Source organism: Heterodontus francisci, chromosome 7 (genome assembly GCF_036365525.1).
Source record: "Heterodontus francisci isolate sHetFra1 chromosome 7, sHetFra1.hap1, whole genome shotgun sequence".
NCBI lineage: Eukaryota > Metazoa > Chordata > Chondrichthyes > Heterodontiformes > Heterodontidae > Heterodontus > Heterodontus francisci.
The window spans coordinates 138,127,348-138,154,375 of record NC_090377.1 but is presented as its reverse complement, the minus strand read 5'-3'; the positions used below and the strand labels follow the sequence as shown (position 1 = coordinate 138,154,375).

The window sequence follows — 27,028 nt, the reverse complement described above, 5'->3', positions numbered from 1 at the left end:
ATCCCAAATTTATTTAATTAATTGAGATTAAATCAGTGAACTGCCGTGGTGGATTTGAATTCATGTCTCTGCATCATTGGTCCAGGCCTCTGGATTACCGGTTCAGTAACATAACCACTATGCTACAGCACTCCCTAATGCTACATCTCCTTCAATATTCCCTGGAATTTAGAAGAATGAGACGTGTTCTGACTGAAACAAATACTTAAGGGACTTGGCAGGGCAGATGCCGAGAAAATGTTTCCCCCTGGCTGTGGACTGTACAACACCAGATCACAGTCTCAGGATAAAGGATCAGCCATTTAGGACTGAAATGAGGAGAAATTTCTTTACTGAAAGGGTTGTGAATCTTCAGAATCGTCTACCACAGGGAGCTGTGGATGCTCAGTTATTGAGTATATTTAAGACAGAGATTGATAGATTTTTGGGTACTAAGGGAATTAAGGGATATGGAGCTAGTTCAGGAAGGTGGAGCTGAGGTGGAAATCAGCCATGATCTGGGTGAATGGCAGAACAGGCTCAAATGGCCTCCTCCAGCTCCTATTTCTTATGTTCATTAAACCTCAGTTTGGTTCCTCTCAAGCTGAGTGAGTGACTGAATTAAATCTTTCTTGACAAATTCCCAAGATACCAGATTACAAGTCATGCCCTAAACGTCATTTATTGGTTACAAATCACAACTTAGTTAAATCTGAGCATACAAACTCTTTAGAGACATGTTAATAACACATATAAATGTAATCAGAGTTATCCAGCAGTTGAACACTAGTCGGGAGAGTATTCCACAAAACAAGTAACAAATGCAGGGGCGACAGTGGCTAAAGACCAAAAGGTCTGAAAATTAGTGGCCAATGGCAAAAAACGTCCAATTTTCTTTGACAAGGAATCATGTAATTATAGCACTGTTATTGAAGCAAACTAGTTGAGCAATGACAATTTGATACAATTTTACATATGTAATGAATAAAATTACACTGTACTCAGCATACAATTTCATGAGACTTACCGGACAGCTGATTGAGGGCATTGAAGCTCTGTCAAACCAATGTCCTGCTTCTACCTATTTACAGATTGCTCATGTAAAATATGTTCTGTGAAGATGTCAACTTTAATAGAAAGCAAATATATATAAGCATACCAGATGGCATGTTCTGATACCTTAGTAAGCAATGTGCACAAATCAGTAGGTATATAAACTAATAAAAAGTAAATGCATACGAGACATTGACGATCTAGAAACTTGAAAATAAGCAGGGTGATTTTTCTTATTTTGCGCTATGACATACATAATCACTTGAATGAAGCAGGAAGCAAAGCCAGGTAGGGAGGATGTTTTGCCAGTTATGCAGGCTGCCCAATTTGCTGTCCATTAATTTAAATAGACAGGAATATCACATACATTTGCTAGGAGCATGTGATACTCCTGACCCAATTGTCTTTCAACAATTATTTGCCTCCAAGCACAAAAGAGGAAAATAACCTTGTTAACTTTAGCAAATGTGTTGCCTCTATAGATATTGTTTTTAAATATCATGACGCATGGTAGATTTTATAATTTAAAATAGTCACATTATAAAGATTCTAAACTAAAATAATCTTGTTTGCAGCACAGATCTCATCACAATCTTGATGAAAACTATTTAAAAATGATGTTTCCCTTTTTAAAGGGTCCAAATATTATGCAACGTACAAATTGTACCAGATCTTGCTAGTGACAGTGGAAAAGTAATGAGGCTAGTGTTGTAACTCTAAGAAGCAAATCCTGCACTCCACTTCGAATTGAGGGCCAGCCGACAGTAACAAGTTTGAAGTTCTATTGCATCATCCTCAAATCAGGCTCAAAAGTTTCGTAATGGCCCTATGACAATGCAGTAGGTCCAATGGACAGCTGTATAACCCAACAGTGATGAACACTTCTGGCTCCCGTTCCATTGTATCAATTGGTGCAGTGGCAGCTGCATTTAGCAGCAAAGTGAGCTGCAAATCATGTTGGCTTGGAGAAAGACAGCACTCTGTATTTACATGTTTATACATGTACAGAGTATTGTGCCATCAGCCTCAGAAGCTCAGTGACCATTTATAGTCACTGCGGAGAGCTCGTAGATAGTTGCATTGTAGTCAATGCACAGCACTTAATTAATTAACATCACAATGCAGGACAGCATTTCCAGATAATCTTAAGTAATGCCAAACCACACATTGAAGAAAAATATCCAGAGTTATACTCTTGCCTTGCAGCACTATAGTGCAAAAGACAGCTTCACACGGACTCAAGGTTTACAGTGTGACTGGGGCAGTAGACAGTGAAAGTGAAGGTGAACATTGAATGGAATTCAGACATACACCTGAGCAAACCGATAAGTGGAAATTCCAGATCACTTCAGTTGCTGCAATGCACAGGACATGTTAAGTTTATACAGCTCATGCTGTCTGCAGGATATTCACATGCAGTAACCAGTTGGTGCAGGGTTTTCAGAAATTACTTCAGACACACACTGCTGTGTAAATGGAAGCAACTTTCAAATTCCTATTGACAGATCAATGTTTTTGCTGCAGACCAGCGACTTGCCAGCTACTGATCCTGCACCATTCATTTTAAGCCATGTCAAATCAGCTGTGTCAGTTCTCAGGTGGTCTCTGCTCAGATATCCCACGAAGGCAAAAACAAACATTGGGAATTGGTCTGTGTACACACACACCTACTTTTTGGCCATTTATAGAAGACTGGCACACTGAAGTTGTGAAGGAATATGCAGTTCCACCTACTTGCTTTCCTGGTTGAAGTTCATTTCCACTGAGGTGGAAGACAATAAAAAATAAAGATAACTTAAAAACAGGTAAAATGACACCGGGCAGCTTTGTGATTGGCTGGCTTTAAAAATATATTTGAACTGAATAGTGAACTGATAGTTCAGATTTATATTTTAAAGCCAGTCTTTTGGTTAAGTCGGAAAGGGAGAAGCCAATGCTGGATTTCCGAAACCCCAATGTCGGAAATCCGCTATATGGCAGAAATTTCTCATCCCCAAGTTACTTGTGGACTCGCTGGTGTTTCAGCAGGTTGGACGAAGTTGTGAATCCCTTCCCACACTCAGAGCAGGAGAAAGGTCTCTCCCCAGTGTGAACTCGCTGGTGTGTCAGAAGGTGGGATGACTGAGTGAATCCCTTCCCACACTCTGAGCAGGTGAATGGCCTCTCCCCAGTGTGAGTGCGCTGGTGTGTCAGCAGGAGGGATAACTGTGTGAACCCCTTCCCACACTTGGAGCAGGTGAATGGCCTCTCCCCGGTGTGAAGTCGCTGGTGTGTCAGAAGGTGGGATGAAGCAGTGAATCCCTTCCCACATTCTGAGCAGGTGAACGGTCTCTCCCCAGTGTGAACTCGCTGGTGTGTCAGAAGGCGGGATGACCGAGTGAACCTCTTCCCACACTCAGAGCAGGTGAAAGGCCTCTCCCCAGTGTGAGTGCGCTGGTGTACAGTGAGTTCAGATGATCGCTTGAATCCAGTCCCGCAATGAGAACATCTGAATGGTCTCTCGTCACTGTGAACCCGCTGATGTGTTAGCAGGTCGGATGACCGAGTGAATCCCTTCCCACACTCAGAGCAGGAGAATGGTCTCTCCCCAGTGTGAACTCGCTGGTGTGTCAAAAGGTTGTATGAAGTAGAAAACCCTTTTCCACACTCTATGCAGGTGAACGGCTTCTCCCCAGTGTGAACACGCTGATGCGTCAGAAGTTTGTATGATGTAGTGAATCCCTTCCCACACTCCGAGCAGGTGAAAGGTCTCTCCCCAGTGTGTATACGCTGGTGTACAGTGAGGTCAGATGATTGCCTGAACCCAGTCCCGCAATGAGTGCACCTGAATGGTCTCTCATCAGTGTGAGCACGTTGATGGATCATTAGTTCAGCCGAACATTTATAGCAATTCCCACAGTCTCGACATTTAAAAGGTCTCTCCCCAGTGTGAAGTCGCTGGTGTTTCAACAGGTCGGAAGAAGTAATGAATCCTTCCTCACACTTGGAGCAGGTGAACGGCCTCTCCTTGGTGTGAACTCGTTGGTGTTTCAGAAGGTGGGATAACTGAGTGAATCCCTTCCCACACTTGGAACAGGTGAATGGTCGCTCCCCAGTGTGAACTCGCTGGTGTGTAAGCAGGGCGGATGAAGTAGTGAATCCCTTCCCACACTCGGAACAGGTGAATGGCCTCTCCCCAGTGTGAACTCGCTGATGTCTCAGCAGGTCGGATGTCTGAGTGAATCCCTTCCCACACTTAGAGCAAGTGAACGGCCTCTCCCCAGTGTGAACTCGCTGGTGTTTCAGAAGATGAGTTAACTGAGTGAATCCCTTTCCACATACGGAGCAGGTGAACGGCTTCTCCAGGGTATGACTGTGTGCAGGAGTTTCCAGTTCAACTGGATCATTCAATCCCTTTCCACAGTCCTCCATATTTACATGGCTTCTCCCCAGTGTGACTGTACATGTGTTTCGACAGGCCAGATGATCGGCTGAAATCTCGTCCACACAAAGAACACGTGTACAGTTTCACCCCCACTGTGATTGGTGCTTTTTCCTTCCAGGTTCAAAATCCGGTAATATTTGGGTTCCAATTAATTGGATGACGCCTTCAGATCCTGATCTGACATTTGCTTTGCATTTCATGGCTGCAATTCCTCCCCTTTTAAAACCCTGTGAAATTGATTTAAAACAGAAAAAAAGTGTGAGAGAACCCACAAAAACACAAAGGCAGGGTGTGAAATGGAGCTGAATAAATCTGGTAACTTGTGGGGCCAGAACTAGGAAAAGTGACCACGAAAGTTGTTGGATTGACATACAACCCCAAGTGGTTCACGAATGTCCTACAGGGAAGGGAACCTGCCAACCAGTCTGGACCTACACAAGACTCTGCTCTCTTTGGGAGGAGAGAAAAAGAGAGAGGGAGAGGGAAGGGCAGGGACAGGAGAGGTATTTTATATATCTACAACTCAGCCAGAACTTTGACAGAACCTCCAAAACCCTCAACTTCCATCAACTAGAAGGACCAGGGTAGCAGGTATATGTGAACACCATCACCTCCAAGTACATCTGCAAGTCATATACCATCCAGGACTTGTCTGACATCCAGTACTGGATGAACTGAAATTTCCTCCAATTAAATATTGGGAAGTCTGATGCCATTGACTTCAGTTTCTGTACAAACTCCACTCCCTAGCCACCAACTCTATCCCTCTCCCTAGCAACTGTCTGAGGTTAAACCAGACTGGTCATAACCTTGGTGTCATATCTGACCCCAACATGAGCTTCTGACTGCATGTCAGCACCATCACTTAGTTCTACCTTAGTAACATTGCCCGACTTCACCACTGCTTCAGCTCATCTGCCTCTGAAACTTACATCCATGCATTTGTTACACCTCTCAAATTGACTATTCTGACACACTCCTGGCCGGCCTCCCACATTCTACTCTTTGTAAACTTGAGGTCAACCAAAACTCTGCTGCCTGCGTCTTTACTTGAACAAAGTCCTGTTCACCCATCACCACTGTGCTCGCTGGCCTACACAGGCTCCCAGTTAAGTCGAACCTCAATTTGAAAATTCTCATCCTTGTTTTAAAATCCCTCTATGCCCTCGTCCCTCACTATCTCTATAATCTCCTCCAGCCCTTCAAACCTCCGAGAGATCAGAACTCATCTAATTCTGGAACCTTGAGCATCCCCAATTTTCATTGCTCCACCAGTGGCGACCGTGCCTTCAGCTGCCAAGGCATAAGCTTTGGAAATCCCTCCCTAATCCTCTCCGCCTGGTGTGTCAGCACCTCGCCTTCCATGCTTCAGACACTTCTTAAAACCCATGTCTTTGATCAAGCTTTTGGTCACATGCCATAAAAGCTCCTTATGTGCTCAGTGTCAATGTAGCTTTATAACACTTTGTAAACTTTGGGCGGCGCAGTGGTTAGCACCGCAGCCTCACAGCTCCAGCGACCCAGGTTCAGTTCTGGGTACTGCCTGTGCAGAGTTTGCAAGTTCTCCCTGTGTCTGTGTGGGTTTCCACCAGGTGCTCCGGTTTCCTCCCACAGCCCAAGACTTCAGGTTGATAGGTAAATTGGCCATTATAAATTGCCCCTAGTATAGGTAGGGGAATTGAGGGGATGTGATAGGAATATGGGATTAATGTAGGATTAGTATAGGATTGGTTGATGGTCGGCACAGACTCGGTGGGCCGAAGGGCCTGTTTCAGTGCTGTATCTCTAAACTAAACTAAACATCAATGGGCTCCCCTTTATCCACAGCACATGTTACTCCTTCAAAGAACTCCAATAAATTGGTTAACCATCATTTCCTTTTCACAAAACCATGCTGATTATTCCCAATTTGCTTGAGTTTGGCGAACAGTACAGCTATAGCCTCCTTCATGATCGATTCTAGCACCTTCTCCATGACAGACGTCAAGCTAACTGGCCTATCGTTACCTGTTTTCTGCCTCCCCGCCTTCTTGAAGAGAGGGGTTATATTTGCTACTTTCTAGTCTGATGGAACCTTTCCAGAATCCAGCAAATTTTGAAAAATTAACACCAACACATCTACTACCTCATTAGCCACCTATTTCAAGACACTAGGACGAAGCCCATCAGGACCCAGGGACTTGTCAGCCCACAGCTCCATCAGCTTGCTCAGTACCACTTCCCTGGTGATTGTAATGTCACCAAGTTCCTCTCTTCCTTCCACCTGCTGATTTACAGCTATTACTGGAACTTTTTTGTATCCTACATAGTGAAGACAGAAGCAAAATATTTGTTCATTTCATCTGCCATTTCTTTATTATCTATTAACTCTGCATTCTCACTCTCCAGAGGACCACTTACTTTACTTACCCTTTTTAAATACCTGTAGAAACTTCTGCTATCCATTTTTACATTTCTAGCTAGCTTTCTCTCATACTCTAATTTCTTTCTCCTGATTAACTGTTCAGTCATTCTCTGCTGTTCTTTATATTTTGACCAATCATCTGACCTGCCACTCATCTTTGCACAATTATATGCTTTTTCCTTTAGATGGATGCATTCCTTAATTCTTTAGTTAACCATGGATGGTGGGTCCTCCCCTTAGAACTTTTCTTTATAGTAGGAATATAATTATTCTGAAATATCATCTTAAGTGTCAGGTACTGCTTCTCTATTGATCTCTCGCCTAACCTAGTGGCCCAATTCTCTTCCGCTATTTAAGTTTTCATGCCCACATAGTTGCCCTTATTTCAGTTTAAAATACTAGTCTTATATCCACTCTTCTCTCTTTCAAACTGGATTTAAAATTCAATCATATTGTGGTCGCTGCTACCTGCAGGTGCTATTACTCTGATGTCATGAATTAATCCTGTCATGCAACACAATACCAAGTCTAATATAACCTGCTCTCTGGCTGGTTCCAGAATGTGCTGCTCCAAGAAACCATCATCTTGAAAGACTGGACAGACTAGATGCAGGAAGGATGTTCCCGATAGTGGGGGAGTCCAGGACCAGTGGTCACAGTCTAAGGATAAGGGGTAAGCCATTTAGGGCTGAGGAGGAGGGATTTCTTCACTCAGAGCGGTGAACCTGTGGAATTCTCTACCACAGAAAGCAGTTGAGGCCAAATAATTAAATATATTCAAGAAAGAGTTCTTACGGCTAAAGGGATCAAGGGGTGCAGGGAGAAAGAGGGAACAGGGTACCAATTTGGATGATCAGCCAAAATCGTACTGAATGATGGTGCAGGCTCGAAGGGCCGAATGGCCTACTCCTGCTCCTATTTTTGTATGTTTCTATGAACTCCTCAATAATAAATACCTCTACCCTCACCCCTTTCCTTCCCTCCCAGAACCACAACAGGGTCCCCCTTGTCCTCACTTCCCACCCCACCAGCCTCCACATCCAAAGGATCATCCTCCGCCTTTTCTGCCACGTCCAGCATGATGCCACTACCAAATGCATCTGCCCCTCCCTCCCGTCAGCATTCCGAAGGGATCGTTCACTCCGTGACACCCTGGTCCAGTCCTCCATTACCCCCGACACCTCATGCCCTTCCCACGGCATCTTCTCATCCAATCGCAGCAGGTGCACTACCTGCCCTTTTACCGCTCACTATCCAAGTCCCCAAACACTCCTTTCAGGTGAAGCAGTCATTTACTTGTACTTCTTTCAATTTAGTATACTGTATTTGCTGCTCACAATGAGGTCTCCTCTACATTGGAGAGGCCAATGCAGATTGCGCGACCGCTTTGCAGAACACCTTCGCTCATTCCGAAATCATGACCCCAAGTTTCCTGTCACTTGCCATTTCAACACAGCCTCCTGCTGTCATGCCCAGATCTCTGTCCTGAGGCTGCTGCAGTGTTCCAGTGATGAACGCAAGCTCTAGGAACAGCATCTCATTTACCGATTAGGCACACTACAACCTACAGGACTGAACACTGAGTTCAATAATTTCACAGCATGACCGCCCCCCATTTTTTAGTTTTTCTTTTTATTTTATTTCATCATTCATTATTTTTTTAACCACAGCTTGCCCACTTTTTTTCATGTTTGTGCTTTTGGCCAGGGCTGTTAATTTGCGTCTTTTAAGATGTATCTAGACAGATACATGAATGGGCAGGAAGCAAAGAGATACAGACCCTTAGAAAATAGGCGACATGTTTAGATAGATATTTCTCGTGTATGGGCGGAGCGCACGCGGGACTGCTGGGTAAGTGAGGTTACATATTTGGGCGGTTGCTCCCACCCATCCTCCTCCTCTAACCAAAAAAAAAGTTCTGTCCGTCGGATTGCTAAGCTAACACGTTTTGACTTTTTTTTTGGTTTTCAGTAGATTTGTTGGGAATTTAGAATAGTGGGAATGGAGGTTAAGGCAGTTGAATGTTCCTCCTGCAGAATGTGGGAGGTAAGGGACACCAAGAGTGTCCCTGCTGACTGCATCTGCGGGAAGTGCACCCAACTCCAGCTCCTCGAGAACCGCGTTAGAGAAGTGGAGCTGGAGGAACTTCGGATCATTCGGGAGGCGGAGGGGGTTATTGAGAGGAGTTATAGGGAGGTAGTCACACCTCAGGTAAAAGAAGTAGGTAGATGTGTTACCGTCAGGGGAAGGAGAGGGAACCAGAAGGCAGTGCAGGGATCCCCTGTGACCGATTCCCTCAACAACAGGTATACCGTTTTGGATACTGTTGGGGGGGGGGGGGGGACTTACCAGGGGTAAGCAATGGGGTACAGGTCTCTGGCACAGAGTCTGTCCCTGTTGCTCAGAAGGGAAGGGGGAAGAGGAGCAGAGCATTAGTCATTGGGGACTCCATAGTTAGGGGAACAGATAGGAGGTTCTGTGGGAACGAGAGAGACTCACGGTTGGTGTGTTGCCTCCCAGGTGCCAGGGTTCGTGATGTCTCGGATCGTGTTTTTGGGATCCTTAAGGGGGAGGGGGAGCAGCCCCAAGTCGTGGTCCACATAGGCACCAACGACATAGGTAGGAAGAGAGATGGGGATTTAAGGCAGAAATTCAGGGAGCTAGGGTGGAAGCTTAGAGCGAGAACAGAGTTGTTATCTCTGGGTTGTTGCTCGTGCCACGTGACAGCGAAGCGAGGAATAGGGAGAGAGAGGAGTTGAACACGTGGCTGCAGGGATGGTGTAGGAGGGAGGGTTTTGGTTTCCTGGATAATTGGGGCTCTTTCTGGGGTAGGTGGGACCTCTACAAACAGGATGGTCTTCACCTGAACCAGAGGGGTACCAATATCCTGGGGGGGAGATTTTCTAATGCTCTTCGGGGGGGCTTTAAACTAATTCAGCAGGGGGATGGGAACCTAAATTGTAGTTCCAGTGTACAGGATGTTGAGAGTAGTGAGGTCAGGGATAACGTTACAAGGACGCAAGAGGGCACTGGCAAGCAAGAACTTGGTTTAAAGTGTGTCGACTTCAACGCCAGGAGCATCCGGAAGAAGGTGGGTGAGCTTGCAGCATGGGTTGGTACCTGGGATCTCGATGTTGAGGCCATTTCGGAGACATGGGTAGAGCAGGGGCAGGAATGGATGTTGCAGGTTCCGGGATTTAGATGTTTCAGTAAGAACAGAGAAGATGGTAAAAGAGCGGGGGGGGGGGGGGGGGGGGTGGGTGTGGCATTGTTAATCAAGGAGATTATTACGGCGGCAGAAAGGACGTTTGAGGACTCGTCTACGGAGGTAGTATGGGCCGAGGTTAGAAACAGGAGAGGAGAGGTCACCCTGTTGGGAGTCTTCTATAGACCTCCGAATAGTTCCAGAGATGTAGAGGAAAGGTTAGCGAAGATGATTCTCGACAGGAGCGAGAGTAACAGGGTAGTTGTTATGGGGGACTTTAACTTTCCAAATATTGACTGGAAATACTACAGTTCGAGTACTTTAGATGGGTCAGTTTTTGTCCAGTGTGTGCAGGAGGGTTTTCTGACAGTATGTAGACAGGCCAACCAGGGGCGATGCCACATTGGATTTGGTACTGGGTAATGAACCCGGCCAGGTGTTAGATTTAGATGTAGGTGAGCACTTTGGTGATAGTGATTACAATTCGGTTAGGTTTACCTTAGCGATGGGCAGGGACAGGTATATACCGCAGGGCAAGAATTATAGCTGGGGGAAAGGAAATTATGATGCGATTAGGCAAGATTTAGGATGCGTAGGATGGGGAAGGAAACTGCAGGGGATGGGCACAATCGAAATGTGGAGCTTATTCAAGGAGCAGCTACTGCGTGTCCTTGATAAGTATGTACTTGTCAGGCAGGGAGGAAGTTGTCGAGCGAGGGAGCCGTGGTTTACTAAAGAAGTTGAAGCGCTTGTCAAGAGGAAGAAGGCGGCTTATGTTAGGATGAGACGTGAAAGCTCAGTTAGGGCGCTTGAGAGTTACAAGCTAGCCAGGAAGGATCTAAAGGGAGAGCTTAGAAGAGTGAGGAGAGGACACGAGAAGTCATTGGTGGATAGGATCAAGGAAAACCCTAAGGCTTTCCATAGGTATATCAGGAATAAAAGAATGACTAGAGTTAGATTAGGGCCAATCAAGAATAGTAGTGGGAAGTTGTGTGTGGAATCAGAGGAGATAGGGGAAGCGTTAAATGAATATTTTTCGTCAGTATTTACAGTAGAGAAAGAAAATGTTGTCGAGGAGAATACTGAGATACAGCCTACTAGGCTAGATGGGATTGAGGTTCACAAGGAGGAGGTGTTAGCAATTTTGGAAAGTGTGAAAATAGATAAGTCCCCTGGGCCAGATGGGATTTACCTAGGATTCTCTGGGAAGCCAGGGAGGAGATTGCAGAGCCTTTGTCCTTGATCTTTATGGCGTCATTGTCGACAGGAATAGTGCCGGAAGACTGGAGGATAGCAAATGTCGTCCCTTTGTTCAAGAAGGGGAGTAGAGACAGCCCTGGTAATTATAGACCTGTGAGCCTTACCTCGGTTGTGGGTAAAATGTTGGAAAAGGTTATAAGAGATAGGATTTATAATCATCTTGAAAAGAATAAGTTCATTAGCGATAGTCAGCACGGTTTTGTGAAAGGTAGGTCGTGCCTCACAAACCTTATTGAGTTTTTTGAGAAGGTGACCAAACAGGTGGATGAGGGTAAAGCCGTGGATGTGGTGTATATACATTTCAGTAAGGCGTTTGATAAGGTTCCCCACGGTAGGCTATTGCAGAAAATACGGAAGTATGGGATTGAAGGTGATTTAGTGCTTTGGATCAGAAATTGGCTAGCTGAAAGAAGACAGAGGGTGGTGGTTGATGGCAAATGTTCATCCTGGAGTTTAGTTACTAGTGGTGTACCGCAAGGATCTGTTTTGGGGCCACTGCTGTGTCATTTTTATAAATGACCTGGATGAGGGTGTGGAAGGGTGGGTTCGTAAATTTGCGGATGACACGAAGGTCGGTGGAGTTGTAGATAGTGGCGAAGGATGTTGTAGGTTACAGAGGGACATAGATAGGCTGCAGAGCTGAGCTGAGAGATGGCAAATGGAGTTTAATGCGGAAAAGCGTGAGGTGATTCACTTTGGCAGGAGTAACAGGAATGCAGAGTACTGGGCTAATGGGAAGATTCTTGGTAGTGTAGATGAGCAGAGAGATCTTGGTGTCCAGGTACATAAATCCCTGAAAGTTGCCACCCAGGTTAATAGGGCTGTTAAGAAGGCATATGGTGTGTTAGTTTTTATTAGTAGGGGGATCGAGTTTCGGAGCCACGAGGTCATGCTGCAGCTGTACAAAACTCTGGTGCGGCCGCACCTGGAGTATTGCGTGCAGTTCTGGTCACCGCATTATAGGATGTGGAAGCTTTGGAAAGGGTGCAGAGGAGATTTACTAGGATGTTGCCTGGTATGGAGGGAAGGTCTTACGAAGAAAGGCTGAGGGACTTGAGGTTGTTTTCGTTGGAGAGAAGGAGGAGGAGAGGTGACTTAATAGAGACATATAAGATAATCAGAGGGTTAGATAGGGTGGATAGTGAGAGTCTTTTTCCTCGGATGGTGATGGCAAACACGAGGGGACATAGCTTTAAGTTGAGGGGTGATAGATATAGGACAGATGTCAGAGGTAGTTTCTTTATTCAGAGAGTAGTAGGGGCGTGAAACGCCCTGCCTGCAACAGTAGTAGACTCGCCAACTTTAAGGGCATTTAAGTGGTCATTGGATAGACATATGGATGAAAATGGAATAGTGTAGGTCAGATGGTTTCACAGGTCGGCACAACATCGAGGGCCGAAGGGCCTGTACTGTGCTGTAATATTCTATAGAGGATCTGGATCGGCGCAGGCTTGGAGGGCCGAAGGGCCTGTTCCTGTGCTGTAATTTTCTTTGTTCTATTATTCTGTCATTTTACACCCTCTCTGCACTAATGCTTTATCTTTCAACACACCATTAACACACCCATTGCCTTTGCTCCATGACATTCTGGTCAGTTATTCTCTGTGACCCTCTGTCCTATCAACACCTTCCCTTTTGTTATCTTTGGCCCCACCCCCACTTTATTTGCTTAAAACTGACCTGAAACGTTAGCTCTGCTTCTGTATCCACAGATGCAGTCAAACCTGGAGTATTTTCAGCATTTTGTTTATTATCTATGAACTCCTCATCTAGGCTACTATTGCCAATCTGATTTTTGCAGTTTATATGTAAATTAAATTCACCCACAATTATTGCCGTCCCTTTAACACGAGCACCCAATATTTCTTCATGTATACTTCATCCAACATTGTTACTGTTAGGAGGTTAGGAGGCCAGTAGACCACTCGCACTAGTGATTTCTTTTCCCTCCTCTTCCTCATCTCCACCCAAACCAATTCTACATCCTGATCTCCTGAACCAAGGTCACCTCTAACTGTTGCACCAATGCCATCCTTGATGAACAGCTCAGGCAGCATCTGTGGAGAGAGAAACAGTTAACATTTCAGGCACATCGAGCTATCAGAGCCTGCAGCCTAGAGCTTGGAGTGGGAGAAGGAGGAAGAATGAGGAGTGGCAATATAGTCCAACACTCACAGCAACCTACCAGGATAGGGAGACAGAGTTCAGGAAACACTCACCAACACAAGTCCAGTAAAACATCCCAGGAGGAAAAGGGGGAGCAGTGTGTGTACCTGTCCTGATATCCCCCTCCCCAGGCCTGTCAGTCAAACCCCCCACTCCTCCCAGTCCACAGCTCAGCCTAGCAGCTTCCTGCACCTTCAGCCAGTCCTACTCAGGTGTGGCCCAGTCCAAGGGGAATCTTTGTGGAACCTGGGAATGGGGGAGGGGCGGACTTCCTGCCCTGTGCTGTTTATTCATCCTCAGTTCCTCCAAAGATCTGACGGCCGTTAACCGGGCCTGTCACCGAAGGAGGCCCCGCAGCTGCCTCCCCGCTTGGTGCAGACCTGGAGCTTCTAATTAAGCGCTTTGCGGCCTACACCGGGTGTTTCTGAAGTCTGGCCGCTCACCCGCCGGCTCAATCGCTCCCTCCACCCCACCGTCGCTTACCGGCTGTAGAAGCGGATCAAGGGTCTGCCCATTGCCATCACTCGCATTACGCATGCTCCAAACATTGGCGCATGCGCTCTTGATACTTGAAGCTCCCACCAGCGAACTCTCACCTGTTGCAGCTCACAAAGTCCGGGTGATTGACGGCAACTCGAGACAGTGACAGCCCCGCCCACGTCACAGACCCGAAACATTAACTCTGCTGCTCTCTCTCCACAGATGCTGCCTGACCTGCTGAGTACTTCCAAGACTTTGTTTTTATTCTTGAATTTTCTGCAGTATTTTTCATGACCACAGGATATCCTAAAGTGCTTAATAGCCAATGAAGTCGTTTTTAAGTATGATCAGTGTATTGTCGGAATCGCAGCTGTCAATTTGTGCACAAACCGCAATGTGATAATGACCAAACAAGCGCATGGGTAAGGCTTCCACTGCTATGTTCAGACTGGCCAAGAGAGTGTGGGAAAATGGCGCACTGACACGGAACACAAAAGTCCGAGTGTATCAGGCCTGTGTCCTCAGTACCTTGCTCTACGGCAGCGAGGCCTGGACAACGTATGCCAGCCAAGAGCGACGTCTCAATTCATTCCATCTTCGCTGCCTTCGGAGAATACTTGGCATCAGGTGGCAGGACTATATCTCCAACACAGAAGTCCTTGAAGCGGCCAACATCCCCAGCTTATACACACTACTGAGTCAGCGGCGCTTGAGATGGCTTGGCCATGTGAGCCGCATGGAAGATGGCAGGATCCCCAAAGACACATTGTACAGCGAGCTCGCCACTGGTATCAGACCCACCGGCCGTCCATGTCTCCGTTATAAAGACGTCTGCAAACGCGACATGAAATCGTGTGACATTGATCACAAGTCGTGGGAGTCAGTTGCCAGCATTCGCCAGAGCTGGCGGGCAGCCATAAAGACAGGGCTAAATTGTGGCGAGTCGAAGAGACTTAGTAGTTGGCAGGAAAAAAGACAGAGGCGCAAGGGGAGAGCCAACTGTGCAACAGCCCCAACAAACAAATTTCTCTGCAGCACCTGTGGAAGAGCCTGTCACTCCAGAATTGGCCTTTATAGCCACTCCAGGCGCTGCTTCACAAACCACTGACCACCTCCAGGCGCGTATCCATTGTCTCTCGAGATAAGGAGGCCCAAAAGAAAAAAAAGAAATCTGCCCTGCTTAATGTGATGCTAAATATTTGCCAGGACATCAGGAATATCCCTCTGCTTGTGTTTGATATAGTGCCATGGGATATTTTACATCCACCTGAGAGGGCAGGCCAGGCCTCAGTTTAATGACCAGACCTCTGACAGTGCAGCACTCCCTCAATCCTGCACTGGAGTGCCTGCCTAGATTTTTGTGCTGAAGGCCTTGAGTGCGTCTTGAACCCAAATCCTTCTGACTCAGAAATGAGAGTGCTGACAAGTCAGCCCTCATTGACAAATGGGAACTGGTCAGGTGGCATTGTTAGAGATAGGAGAAATGGCACTGATTAGAGAGCGTCTGTAAATGCAGGAGAAATAAAGTCAGGTCAGGGAACATCTGTAAATGGGGATACAGACACAGACGGGGTGGGAGTGAGAGATAAGTGAATGTCAAAACTTGAGGGTGATACATTTTTGTTAGTAAGGTTATGAAAAGATATGAAACAAACTGGGTCAATGTAGCTGAGATACAGAGGAGTTATTATGTACTTGAATGGCAGAACAGGCACAAGGGGCTGAATGACCTCCTCCCACTCATGTGTTCCTCTATTTTACAGGCTCATTGAGACTGATGCCCTGAGGCTCCACTCACAATACCGGGACTTTCTATTCCTGACAGTTATGGAGTCAGGGTATTCAGGGTGGACTAGACAGGACAACCTCCCCTTCATAGACAAATGACCCAACTGTGAGGTGATGGTGCATCCAGTTACACACAGGTGGTGAGAACCAAGGAGAGGCACCGAGGAGGGAATGGCCAACATGGGTGGTGCTGTGAAGGGGACCGGTAATTCCACCCCCCACCCCACCACCAAGCCCTCCAGTGAGAAAGAGCTGTCTAAGGGAAAACAGGAAGGAAAGGGAGCTGCATGCAGCAAGCTGCCGAATGCCAACTCCGTGCCTGGAGTCACCTCCTCCTCAGCAGACAGAATCAATGGAGGAGGAGCCAGCAGAAGAACAACTGGGTTAGTGGCAAGTGGTCAAGAAGAAAACCACGAAGGTGGCCCAGAAAAGGGAACAAAGAAAATTACAGCACAGGAACAGGCCCTTCGGCCCTCCAAGCCTACGCCGATCCAAATCCTCTATCTAAACCTGTCACCTATTTTCTAAGGGTCTGTATCTCTTTACTTCCTGCCCATTCATGTATCTGTCTAGATACATCTTAAAAGACGCTATCGTGCCCGCATCTACCACCTCCGCTGGCAATGCATTCCATGCACCCACCACCCTCTGCGTAAAGAAATTTCCACGCATATGCCCCCTAAACTTTTCCCCTTTCACTTTGAACTCGTGTCCCCTTGGAATTGAATCCCCCACTCTGGGAAAAAGCTTCTTGCTATCCGCTCTGTCGATACCTCTCATGATTTTGTACACCTCAATCAGGTCCCCCCTCAACCTCCGTCTTTCTAATGAAAATAATCCTAATCTACTCAACCTCTCTTTATAGCTAGCGCCCTCCATACCAGGCAACATCCTGGTGAATCTCCTCTGCACCCTCTCCAAAGCATCCACATCCTTTTGGTAATGTGGTGACCAGAACTGCACGCAGTATTCCAAATGTGGCCGAACCAAAGTCCTATACAACTGTAACATGACCTGCCAACTCTTGTACTCAATACCCCGTCCGATGAAGGAAAGCATGCCGTATGCCTTCTTGACCACTCTATTGACCTGCGTTGCCACCTTCAGGGAACAATGGACCTGAACACCCAAATCTCTCTGTACATCAATTTTCCCCAGGACTTTTCCATTTACTGTATAGTTCACTCTTGAATTGGATCTTCCAAAATGCATCACCTCGCATTTGCCCTGATTGAACTCCATCTGCCATTTCTCTGCCCAACTCTCCAGTCTATCTATATTCTGCTGTATTCTCTGACAGTCCCCTTCACTATCTGCGACTCCACCAATCTTAGTGTCGTCTGCAAACTTGCTAATCAGACCACCTATACTTTCCTCCAAATCATTTATGTATATCACAAACAACAGTGGTCCCAGCACGGATCCCTGTGGAACACCACTGGTCACACCTCTCCATTTTGAGAAACTCCCTTCCACTGCTCCTCTCTGTCTCCTGTTGTCCAGCCAGTTCTTTATCCATCTAGCTAGTACACCTTGGACCCCATGCGCCTTCACTTTCTCCATCAGCCTACCATGGGGAACCTTATCAAGCGCCTTACTGAAGTCCATGAATATGACATCTACAGCCCTTCCCTCATCAATCAACTTTGTTACTTCTTCAAAGAATTCTATTAAGTTGGTAAGACATGACCTTCCCTGCACAAAACCATGTTGCCTATCACTGATAAGCCCATTTTCTTCCAGATGGGAATAGATCCTATCCCTCAGTATCTTCTCCAGCAGCTTCCCTACCACTGACGTCAGGCTCACCGGTCTATAATTACCTGGATTATCCCTGCTACCCTTCTTAAACAAGGGGACAACATTAGCAATTCTCCAGTCCTCCGGGACCTCACCCGTGTTTAAGGATGTTGCAAAGATATCTGTTAAGGCCCCAACTAATTCCTCTGTCGCTTCCCACAGTAACCTGGGATAGATTCCATCCGGACCTGGGGACTTGTCCACCTTAATGCCTTTTAGAATACCCAACACTTCCTCCCTCCTTATGCCGACTTGACCTAGAGTAATCAAACATCTGTCCCTAACCTCAACATCCGTCATGTCCCTCTCCTCGGTGAATACCGATGCAAAGTACTCATTTAGAATCTCACCCATTTTCTCTGACTCCACGCATAACTTTCCTCCTTTGTCCTTGAGTGGGCCAATCCTTTCTCCAGTTACCCTCTTGCTCCTTATATATGAATAAAAGGCTTTGGGATTTTCCTTAACCCTGTTTGCTAAAGATATTTCATGACCCCTTTTAAGCCCTCTTAATTCCTCGTTTCAGATTGTGCCTACAATCCCGATATTCTTTCAAAGCTTCGTCTTTCTTCAGCCGCCTAGACCTTATGTATGCTTCCTTTTTCCTCTTAGCTAGTCTCACAATTTCACCTGTCATCCATGGTTCCCTAATCTTGCCATTTCTACCCCTCATTTTCACAGGAACATGTCTCTCCTGCACGCTAATCAACCTCTGTTTAAAAGCCTCCCACATATCAAATGTGGATTTACCTTCAAACAGCTGCTCCCAATCTACATTTCCCAGCTCCTGCCAAATTTTGGTATAGTTGGCCTTCCCCCAATTTAGCACTCTTCCTTTAGGACCACTCTCGTCTTTGTCCATGAGTATTCTAAAACTTACGGAATTGTGATCACTATTCCCAAAGTCGTCCCCTACTGAAACGTCAACAACCTGGCCGGGCTCATTCCCCAACACCAGGTCCAGTATGGCCCCTTCCCGAGTTGGACTATTTACATACTGCTCTAGAAAACCCTCCTGGATGCTCCTTACAAATTCTGCTCCATCTAGATCTCTAACATTAAGTGAATCCCAGTCAATGTTGGGAAAATTAAAATCTCCTATCACCACCACCCTGTTGCTCCTACAGCTTTCCATAATCTGTTTACATATTTGTACCTCGATCTCACGCTCGCTGTTGGGAGGCCTGTAGTACAGCCCCAACATTGTTACCGCACCCTTCCTATTTCTGAGTTCTGCCCATATTGCCTCACAGCTCGAGTCCTCCATAGTGCCTTCCTTCAGCACAGCTGTGATATCCTCTTTGACCAGTAATGCAACTCCTCCACCCCTTTTACCTCCCTCTCTATCCCGCCTGAAGCATCGGTATCCTGGGATATTTAGTTGCCAATCATGCCCTTCCCTTAACCAAGTCTCAGTAATAGCAATAACATCATACTCCCAGGTACTAATCCAAGCCCTAAGTTCATCTGCCTTACCTACTACACTACTTGCATTAAAACAAATACACCTCAGACCACCAGTCCCTTTGCTTTCATCATCTGCTCCCTGCCTACTCTTTCCCTTAGTCACGCTGACTTCATTATCTAGTTCCTTACAGGCTTTAGTTACTACATCCTTACTCTCTACTGACCTCATTTGGTTCCCATCCCCCTGCCACATTAGTTTAAACCCTCCCCAACAGCATTAGCAAAAGCACCCCCAAGGACATTGGTTCCAGTCCGGCCCAGGTGTAGGCCGTCCAATTTGTAATAGTCCCACCTCCCCCAGAACCGGTCCCAATGTCCCAAAAATCTGAACCCCTCCCTCCTGCACCATCTCTCAAGCCACGCATTCATCCTGACTATTCTTTCATTTCTACTCTGACTATCATGTGGCAAGAGGACGCTAATGTCTGAGACGGACGACAGCCGCTGCTCCTCATCAGATGAGGAAGGGCAGGAAAGATGACACCAGCAAAATAAGTGGCAGAACACAAAAGGAGCTGGAAGAGAAGGCCTTCCAACACCAAAACACTGGAAGCAGTGAAAGGCCCAGAGCACAGTGACGCGCCCAGTGCACCCCAGCTCCGGGAAACGAGGAGGAACAGAAGGGAAAGACCCCACCAGCAGCAGACAGTCCAAAGCTTGCTGCCTACAAGACCACCCCCACCCACCCCTGTGTCACCCTGGCAGAACAAACCCTGTGACTGACCAGGACAGTTTTCGGAGTCTGCACTGAGTGCTGCTTTGCCCTCCAGAGTGTGAAGAAGGGAGTTTCGTAAGTGAGGGAGGGGCTCCTTTCTTTCTTTTACCTTTTTTTAGCCTCCAGTAGCTGCCAGTCTCTTCAGTACAGGGAAGAAGCTGATTGAGTAACTGGTATGTTGTTCTACTTCTCATTGTGATAAGTTTTTAAAGTTCTGTTATGGCAGGTCAGCTCAGCCAAGTGGAATGTACGTCCTACGGTATGTGGGAAGTCATGGACGCCCCACATGTCCCAGACGGACACATCTGCAGGAATGGTCTCTGGCTGCAGAAGCTTGAGCTCTGAGTTTTGAAACTCAAGCAGTGGCTGGAATCACTGTTGTGCATCCATGAGGCAGAGGACTAAGTGGATAGCACGTTTAGGGAGGTGGAACATGCTGGCAGAGAGCGAATGTGTGACCACCAAGCAGTCTGAGAGAACCAGGCAGGTAGTGCAGGAGTCCCCTAAGTCTATCTTGCTTGCTAATCGGTTTTCCGTTTTGGATACTGGTGACAGAGATGGTTCCTCGGGGGAGTGCAGCTAGAGCAAAATCAGTGGCACCAGGGGTGGCTCAGCTGCACAGGAGGGGAGGAAAAAGAGTGGAAGAGCAATAGTGATAGGGGATTCGATAGTTAGGGGATCAGATGGGCATTTCTGCAGCAGTAAACATGAATTACTCCAGGATGGCGTGTTGCCTCCCTGGTGCCAGGGTCAACGATGTCTTGGGTTGGCTGCAGGATATCCTTCAGGGGGAGGGTGAACAGCCAGAGGTTGTGGTGAACATTGGTAGCAATGACATAGGTAGGAAGAGGGTTGAGGCCCTGAAAGCAAATTTTAGGGAGTTAGGAAGGAAATTAAAAAGCAGGACCTCCAAAGCAGTAATCTCAGGATTACTCAGTGCCACGTGCATAGAATAGGTGGATTGATCAATTGAATATCTGACTGGAGAATTGGTGGAGGGAGGGAATCAGATTTCTGAGGCATTGTGACCGGTTCTGGGGCAGGTGGGACATGTACAAGATGGATGGGCTACACCTTAACAGGACCAGAACTAACATCCTCACGGGGAGATTAGCTAGTTGGGGAGGTTGTAAACTAGCTTGTCAGGGTGATGGGAAACTGACGGGTAGCTCAAATTGGAACGAGGCCTGCAAGATCATCTTCCGGTCCAGAGTCTGCTCCATGGAGCAGGATGAGACGTGCTTGTGCTTCTTCTTCCAAAAGGTACACAGAGAGCTCTGTGATCAGCAACCTGAAGGAAGAGGACAGCTCATTAACGTCATCACAGTCAGACATAAGGATCAACAAATCCTTTTATGCTAGGCTGTACGATGTGAAGCCCACAGACAGCATGGCCTCCCAGTCCTTCCTGTCATCTATCATGGAGGTCTTAAATGACAGTATGCGGGAGAACCTGGACAAACCATTAACTCTGGATTTGCTGACAATGCTCGTCGGTCCCTTTGAGACTATTAAAACTCCTGGAAGCAATGGCTTACCAGTTGAGTTGTATTTGACTGTGGGGCTGGATTGGTTCAGACCTGCTGAACGTGTATGACAGTCTGCTTCTGGCCGACAGCATGTCAACTGACTGGCCAACTCGGGTTCCACCCCTCAAGCATTGGTTACAGAACATGCTGCTGCCTTGTCCCTCTAGCCTCAGAGCTCTCTTCCTGTTGCTTCCCAGGACAATCACCACTCACCAACATTACGCTGTCAGATGAATTTCTGAGGCTTAGAGGAAGATTTTTTTAAATTATTTGTTCATGGGTTGTGAGCCTCATTGGCTAGGACCCATTGAAAATCTTTCATTTCAATAAAAGAAAAAATGTTCACCAACCTTCTTTGCTGGAATGTCACACGTCAATTCCTCTTTCCCCCTTTGCACTGAATTCCCACATGACCCAAATTCCCACCTTCACACTGACTACATTTCACTCAAGCAAAGTCTCCACTCCATGCACACCATTCAAACTAAAAGAAGCCAAAATAAGTAAGAAAGTCACAACAAAAGCAGAGGGAGCCTTTCCAACTAAACCAGAATATTGTAACCAGTGTCTATGACATACTGTACCCTGAAGTGCCACTGGTTGCAGAAGATATCAAGTGTGCTCCCTCTCCAGGGCCACCTAGGTACAGACAAGACCACAGAAGAGAGGCTGGCAGCCAGAGTGACCCCCCACATCCCCAACATGGTCTCTGCCCATTCTGGACCTACAGATTGCCGTTTTAACCAGGCCCAAGAGAAGATCCTCCGACTTACCCACCTACCTCCATAACGAGCGGCCAAAAATTAGGAGAGTGAGGCTAAAATGGAAACAAGGCTTTTGATAAGGTCCCATACAGCAGTCTGGTCACGAAAGCAAAATCCCATGGGATCCAAGGCAAAGTGGTAAGTTGGATCCAAAATTGGCTCAGAGACAGGAAGCAAAGGGTGTTTTTGTGACTGGAAGACTGTTTTCAGTGAGGCTCTGCAGGGCTTGGTATGAGGTCCCTTGCTTTCAATCATTTGGACTTGAATATAGGGGGGGTATGACTAAGAAGTTTGCAGATGATTTAAAAAAATGACTGTGTAGTTGATAATGAAGAAGAAAGCTGTAGACTGCAGGAAATTATGAATAAATTAGTCAGGTGGGTAGAACAGTGTACATGTTCATGGATCCCAGATGGTGGCTGGGCAGGTAGATAGGTGGTCAAGAAGGCAGAGGGGTTACTTGCCTTTATTAGCCAAGACACAGAATACAAGAGCTAGGAGGTTATTGCTGGGACTGTATAAAACTCTGGTTAGGCCACAACTAGAGTACTGTGTGCAGTTCTGGTCACCGCAATACATGAAAATTGTGATTGCACTAGAGAGGGTACAAAGGAGATTTACATGGATGTTGCCTGGACCAGAGAATTTTAGTTATGAGGAAAGATTGATTGGGTGGCGGCAGTTTTCTTTGGAACAGAGGAGTCTGAGGGGAGACCTAATTGAAGTGTATAAAATTATGAGAGATCCAGGTAAAATGGATAGGAAGACCCTATTCCCCTTGATTGAGGGGTCTATAACCAAGGGGCATAGACTTAAAGTACAAGGTAAGAGATTAAGAGGGAATTTGAGGGGAAATCCAAAACTCACTACCTGGGAGGATGGTAGAGGCAGAAACCCTCATAACATTTAAAAACTTGGACATGGACTTGAAGTGCCCTAATCTACAAGGCTCTGGATCATGAGCTGGAAAGTGGATTAGGCTGGATGGCTCCATGTCAACCAGCATGGATAAGATGGGCCAAATTGCCTCCTTCCATGCTGTAAATTTCTATGATGTTAAGTTGAGGTAACTATGCAGGGACTGTAACCTCTCACACTGAATATTTACATGGCCCATGGACTCTGAGGCTGCAAAGATCACATGCAACCTTGGAGTGGGTGAAGCCACTGAAAACTCTTGTCCAGGAAGCTCCATCTCCCAGGCACGAGGAACTGGTTGGGAAGAGACCTGGAAGCCCCACCCACTCTGTACCCTCACGGAGACTGCAGGCTGACATGTCCACGGGTCCTGATGGACGTCATCCTGGGGTCTTAAAAGAAGTGGCTACTGAGATAGTTGATGCGTTATATGTATTTATTTTTATTTATTTAGAGATACAGCACTGAAACAGGCCCTTTGGCCCACCGAGTCTGTGCCGACCATCAACCACCCATCTATCCTAATCCTACACTAATCCCATATTCCTACCACATCCCCACCTGTCCCTATATTCCCCTACCACCTACCTATACTAGGGGCAATTTATAATGGCCAATTTACCTATCAAGTCTTTGGCTGTGGGAGGAAACCGGAGCACCTGGCGAAAACCCACGCAGACACAGGGAGAACTTGCAAACTCCACACAGGCAGTACCCAGAATTGAACCCGGGTCACTGGAGCTGTCAGGCTGCGGTGCTAACCACTGCACCACTGTGCCACCCAATTAGTTTTAATTTTCCAAAATTCCCTAGATTCAGAGAAGGTTACGCTAGACTGGAAAATAGCAAAAGAGAGGGAGACAGAAAACAGGAAACTACAGGCAAGCTAGCTTAATATCTGTCTTAGAGAAAATGTTAGAAGCTATTACTAAAGACGTTACAGCAGGGCATTGAGAAAAATTGAATGTAATCAGGCAGTGTCAACATGGGTTTGTTAAAGGGAAATCATGTTTAACAAATTTATTGGAGTTCTTTGAGGCAGTTACATGTGCTGTGGATGAAGGGGAACTGCTGGATGAATTGTACTTAGATTTCCTGAAGGCATTTGATAAGGTGCCACATAAAAAGTTATTGCAAAAAATAAAAACTGATGGTGTAGGGGGTAACATATTGGCATGGATAGAAGATTGGCTAGCTAACAGGAAACAGGGTAGGCATAAATGGGTCATTTTCTGGTTGGCAAGATGCAACAAGTGGTTTGCCACAGGGATCTGTGCTTGGGCCTCAACTTTTTACAATTTATATAAATGACTCCGATGAAGGGTCCGAAGGTATGGTGCTAAATATGCTGATGACACAAAGATAGGTAGGAAGGTAGGTTGTGAAGAAGTCTGAAGGAGGCTGCAAAGGGATATAGATAGGTTAAGTGAGTGGGCAAAAATTTGGCAGATCAAGTATAATGCGGGAAAATGTGAAGTTGTCCATTTTGGCAGGAAGAATAACAAGCATATTGCCTAAATGGTGAGAGATTGCAGAGCTCTGAGACGCAGAGGGATCTGGGTGTCCTAGTGCATGAATTGCAAAAGGTTAGTATGCAGGGACAGCACGAAATTAGGAAAGTTAATAGAATGTTATCGTTTATCACGTTTATGCTTCAGCTATACAGGGCATTGGTGAGACCACATCTGGAATACTCTGTACAGTACTGGTCTCCTTATTTAAGGAAGGATGCAAATGCGTTGGAAACAGTTCTAAGAATGTTTACTAGACAAATACCTGGAATGGGTGGGCTATCCTATGAGGAAAGATTGGACAGGCTAGGCTTGTATCCGCTGGAATTTAGAAGAGTAAGAGGCGACCTGATTGAAACATACAAGATCCTGAGGGGTCTTGACAGGGTGGATGTGGAAAGGATGTTTCCCCTTGTGGGAGAATCTGGAACCAGGGGGTCACTGTTTAAAAATAAGGGGTCGCCCACTTAAGACAGAGATGAGGAAAATTTTTTTCTCTCAGTGGGTCGTGAGTCTTTGGAACTCTCTTCCTCAAAAGGCGGTGGAAGCAGAGTCTCTGAATATGTTTTAGGCAGTGGCAGATAGATTCTTGATAAGCAAGGGGGTGAAAGGTTATCGGGGGTAGGTAGTAATGTGAAGAAATCAGTTCAGCCATGAACTTATTGAATGGCAGAGCAGGCTGGAGAGGCCGAGAAGCCTACTCCTGCTGCTAGTTCGTATGTTTGTATGTATGCATGACTGCAGCACTTGCGCCCTGACCCCATCCTGTCCAAGATGGCAGCCAGTGCCCCCGTTCCCCCGGGCCTGTCACTGCGGGAATAAACAGGGGCCTGTGGACTCAGACTGACCCCAGGTGTTTATGAAGTTTCCCAGCCCACCCATAGCTCCAATTCCTACCCTGTTCTCATATTTTCCTCCCACCTCTCGAGCCTCCTGTTCCGCCTCAGTCCGTCGCCACCTGCACTGCACTCAGTCTGATCCCACACAGGTGCATTAAGCTCCTGTAGTCATTGATAGGGGACAAACGACTCATGGGGAGTCCTGGGTAATTAATCTGCCTTTGAATGGTCCGACCGTTGAATGGATGATTATTTTTATGTCATCCCATGAAGATTGGGGACAGAGAGAGGAATATAGGGCATGATGGGACAAGGTAATTGGATTGGGAAGAGGCACATGTGGATTATAGATACCAGCAAATACTAGTGGGGCTGAATGGCCTGTTTCTAGGCTGTAATTCTGTATGTACAGCAGAGTTGGATTAATGTTTAAGTCTACAGGGCCCAGGGGTGGATTAATGCTCAGGTTTACAGGGCCCAGGGTGGTGGCGGCAGCAACTTAATGGTAATGTCACTGAACCAGGCTCATGCCCCGATCACAGGTTCAAATCCCACCTCGGCAGCCGGTAGAATTTCAATCCAATTAATTATTTGGAATCTGGAATTGAAGCTGGTCTCTGCAATGGTGCGAGGAAATTATCAATTGTCATAAAAACCCATCTGGTTCACTAATGTCCTTTAGAAAAGGAAATCTGCCATCCTTACCTGGTCTGGCCTATGTATGACTCCAGACCCACAGCAATGTGGTTGACTCTTAACGGCCCTCTGAAATGCCCAGCAAGCTCCACAGTTGTCAAGGACAATTCAAGATGGGCAACAAATGGTGGCCTTGCCAATGACACTTAGATCCCAAAAAAGAATTTTTAAAAATTCCCCAATGACAGTTTTTCCCTATCTACCCTATTTCCAATCAGTTGCAATTAATATCTGGAAAACTTTGATTGAATCACCCCCTCCTTAATCTTCTAAATGCCAGGGAATACAACCCTCAATGAGAGGTGATGCATTCTGGCAGAAGGGATAGGGGAGAGGCAATATCTGCTTAATGGCACAGTTATAAAAATTGTGCAGGGACAGAGGGACCTGGGGATTCATGTGCATAGAGTCATAGAGTTATACAGCACAGAATCAGGCACTTCGGCCCATTGTGTCTGTGCTGGCCATCAAGCACCTAACTATTCTCATCCCATTTTCCAGCACTTGGCCCGTAGCCTTGTATGCTATGGCGTTTCAAGTGCTCATCTAAATACTTCTTAAATGTTGTGAGGGTTCCTGCCTCTACCACCTCTTCAGGCAGTACATTCCAGATTCCAAACACCCTCTGGGTGAAAAATGTTTTCCTCAGATCCCCTCTAAACCTCCTGCACCTTACCTTAAAACTATGCCCCCTGGTTATTGACCCCTCCGCTAAGGGAAGAAGTTGCTTCCTATCTAACCTATCAATACCTCTCATCATTTTGTATACCTTGGGGCGGCACAGTGGCGCAGTGGTTAGCACTGCAGCCTCACAGCTCCAGCGACCCGCTTCAATTCTGGGTACTGCCTCTGCGGAGTTTGCAAGTTCTCCCTGTGACAGCGTGGGTTTTCGCCGGGTACTCCGGTTTCCTCCCACTGCCAAAGACTTGCAGGTGATAGATAAATTGCCCATTGTAAATTGCCCCTAGTGTAGGTAGGTGGGAGGGAATATGGGATTAATGTAGGGTTAGTATAAATGGGTGGTTCTTGG

General features: G+C 46.5%; 2 protein-coding genes across 4 annotated transcripts in view; both read right to left on the bottom strand.

Moving 5' to 3' along the window:
• Window positions 1-1,055, bottom strand: part of LOC137372431 (zinc finger protein 271-like) — a 93,878-nt gene extending 92,823 nt beyond the window's left edge. Inside the window, exon 1 of the mRNA XM_068036319.1 lies at window positions 1,007-1,055. The gene's annotated coding sequence lies outside the window, so the exon portion shown is untranslated. The remainder of the gene's footprint in view (window positions 1-1,006) is intronic.
• LOC137372353 (zinc finger protein 229-like) overlaps window positions 643-27,028 on the bottom strand; it is a 106,699-nt gene continuing 80,313 nt past the window's right edge. The window contains exons 1-2 of one of the 3 annotated variants that reach the window (XM_068036241.1): window positions 13,975-14,059; window positions 643-4,683 (exon numbers count right to left, since the gene is read on the bottom strand). In XM_068036241.1, coding sequence (XP_067892342.1) covers window positions 3,031-4,443 — 1,413 coding nt within the window. In that variant the 5' untranslated portion in view covers window positions 4,444-4,683; window positions 13,975-14,059 and the 3' untranslated portion in view covers window positions 643-3,030. Of the gene's footprint in view, window positions 4,684-13,544; window positions 13,947-13,974; window positions 14,060-27,028 lie in introns of those variants that run through there. The other 2 variants (XM_068036242.1, XM_068036243.1) reach the window with 2 other exon arrangements.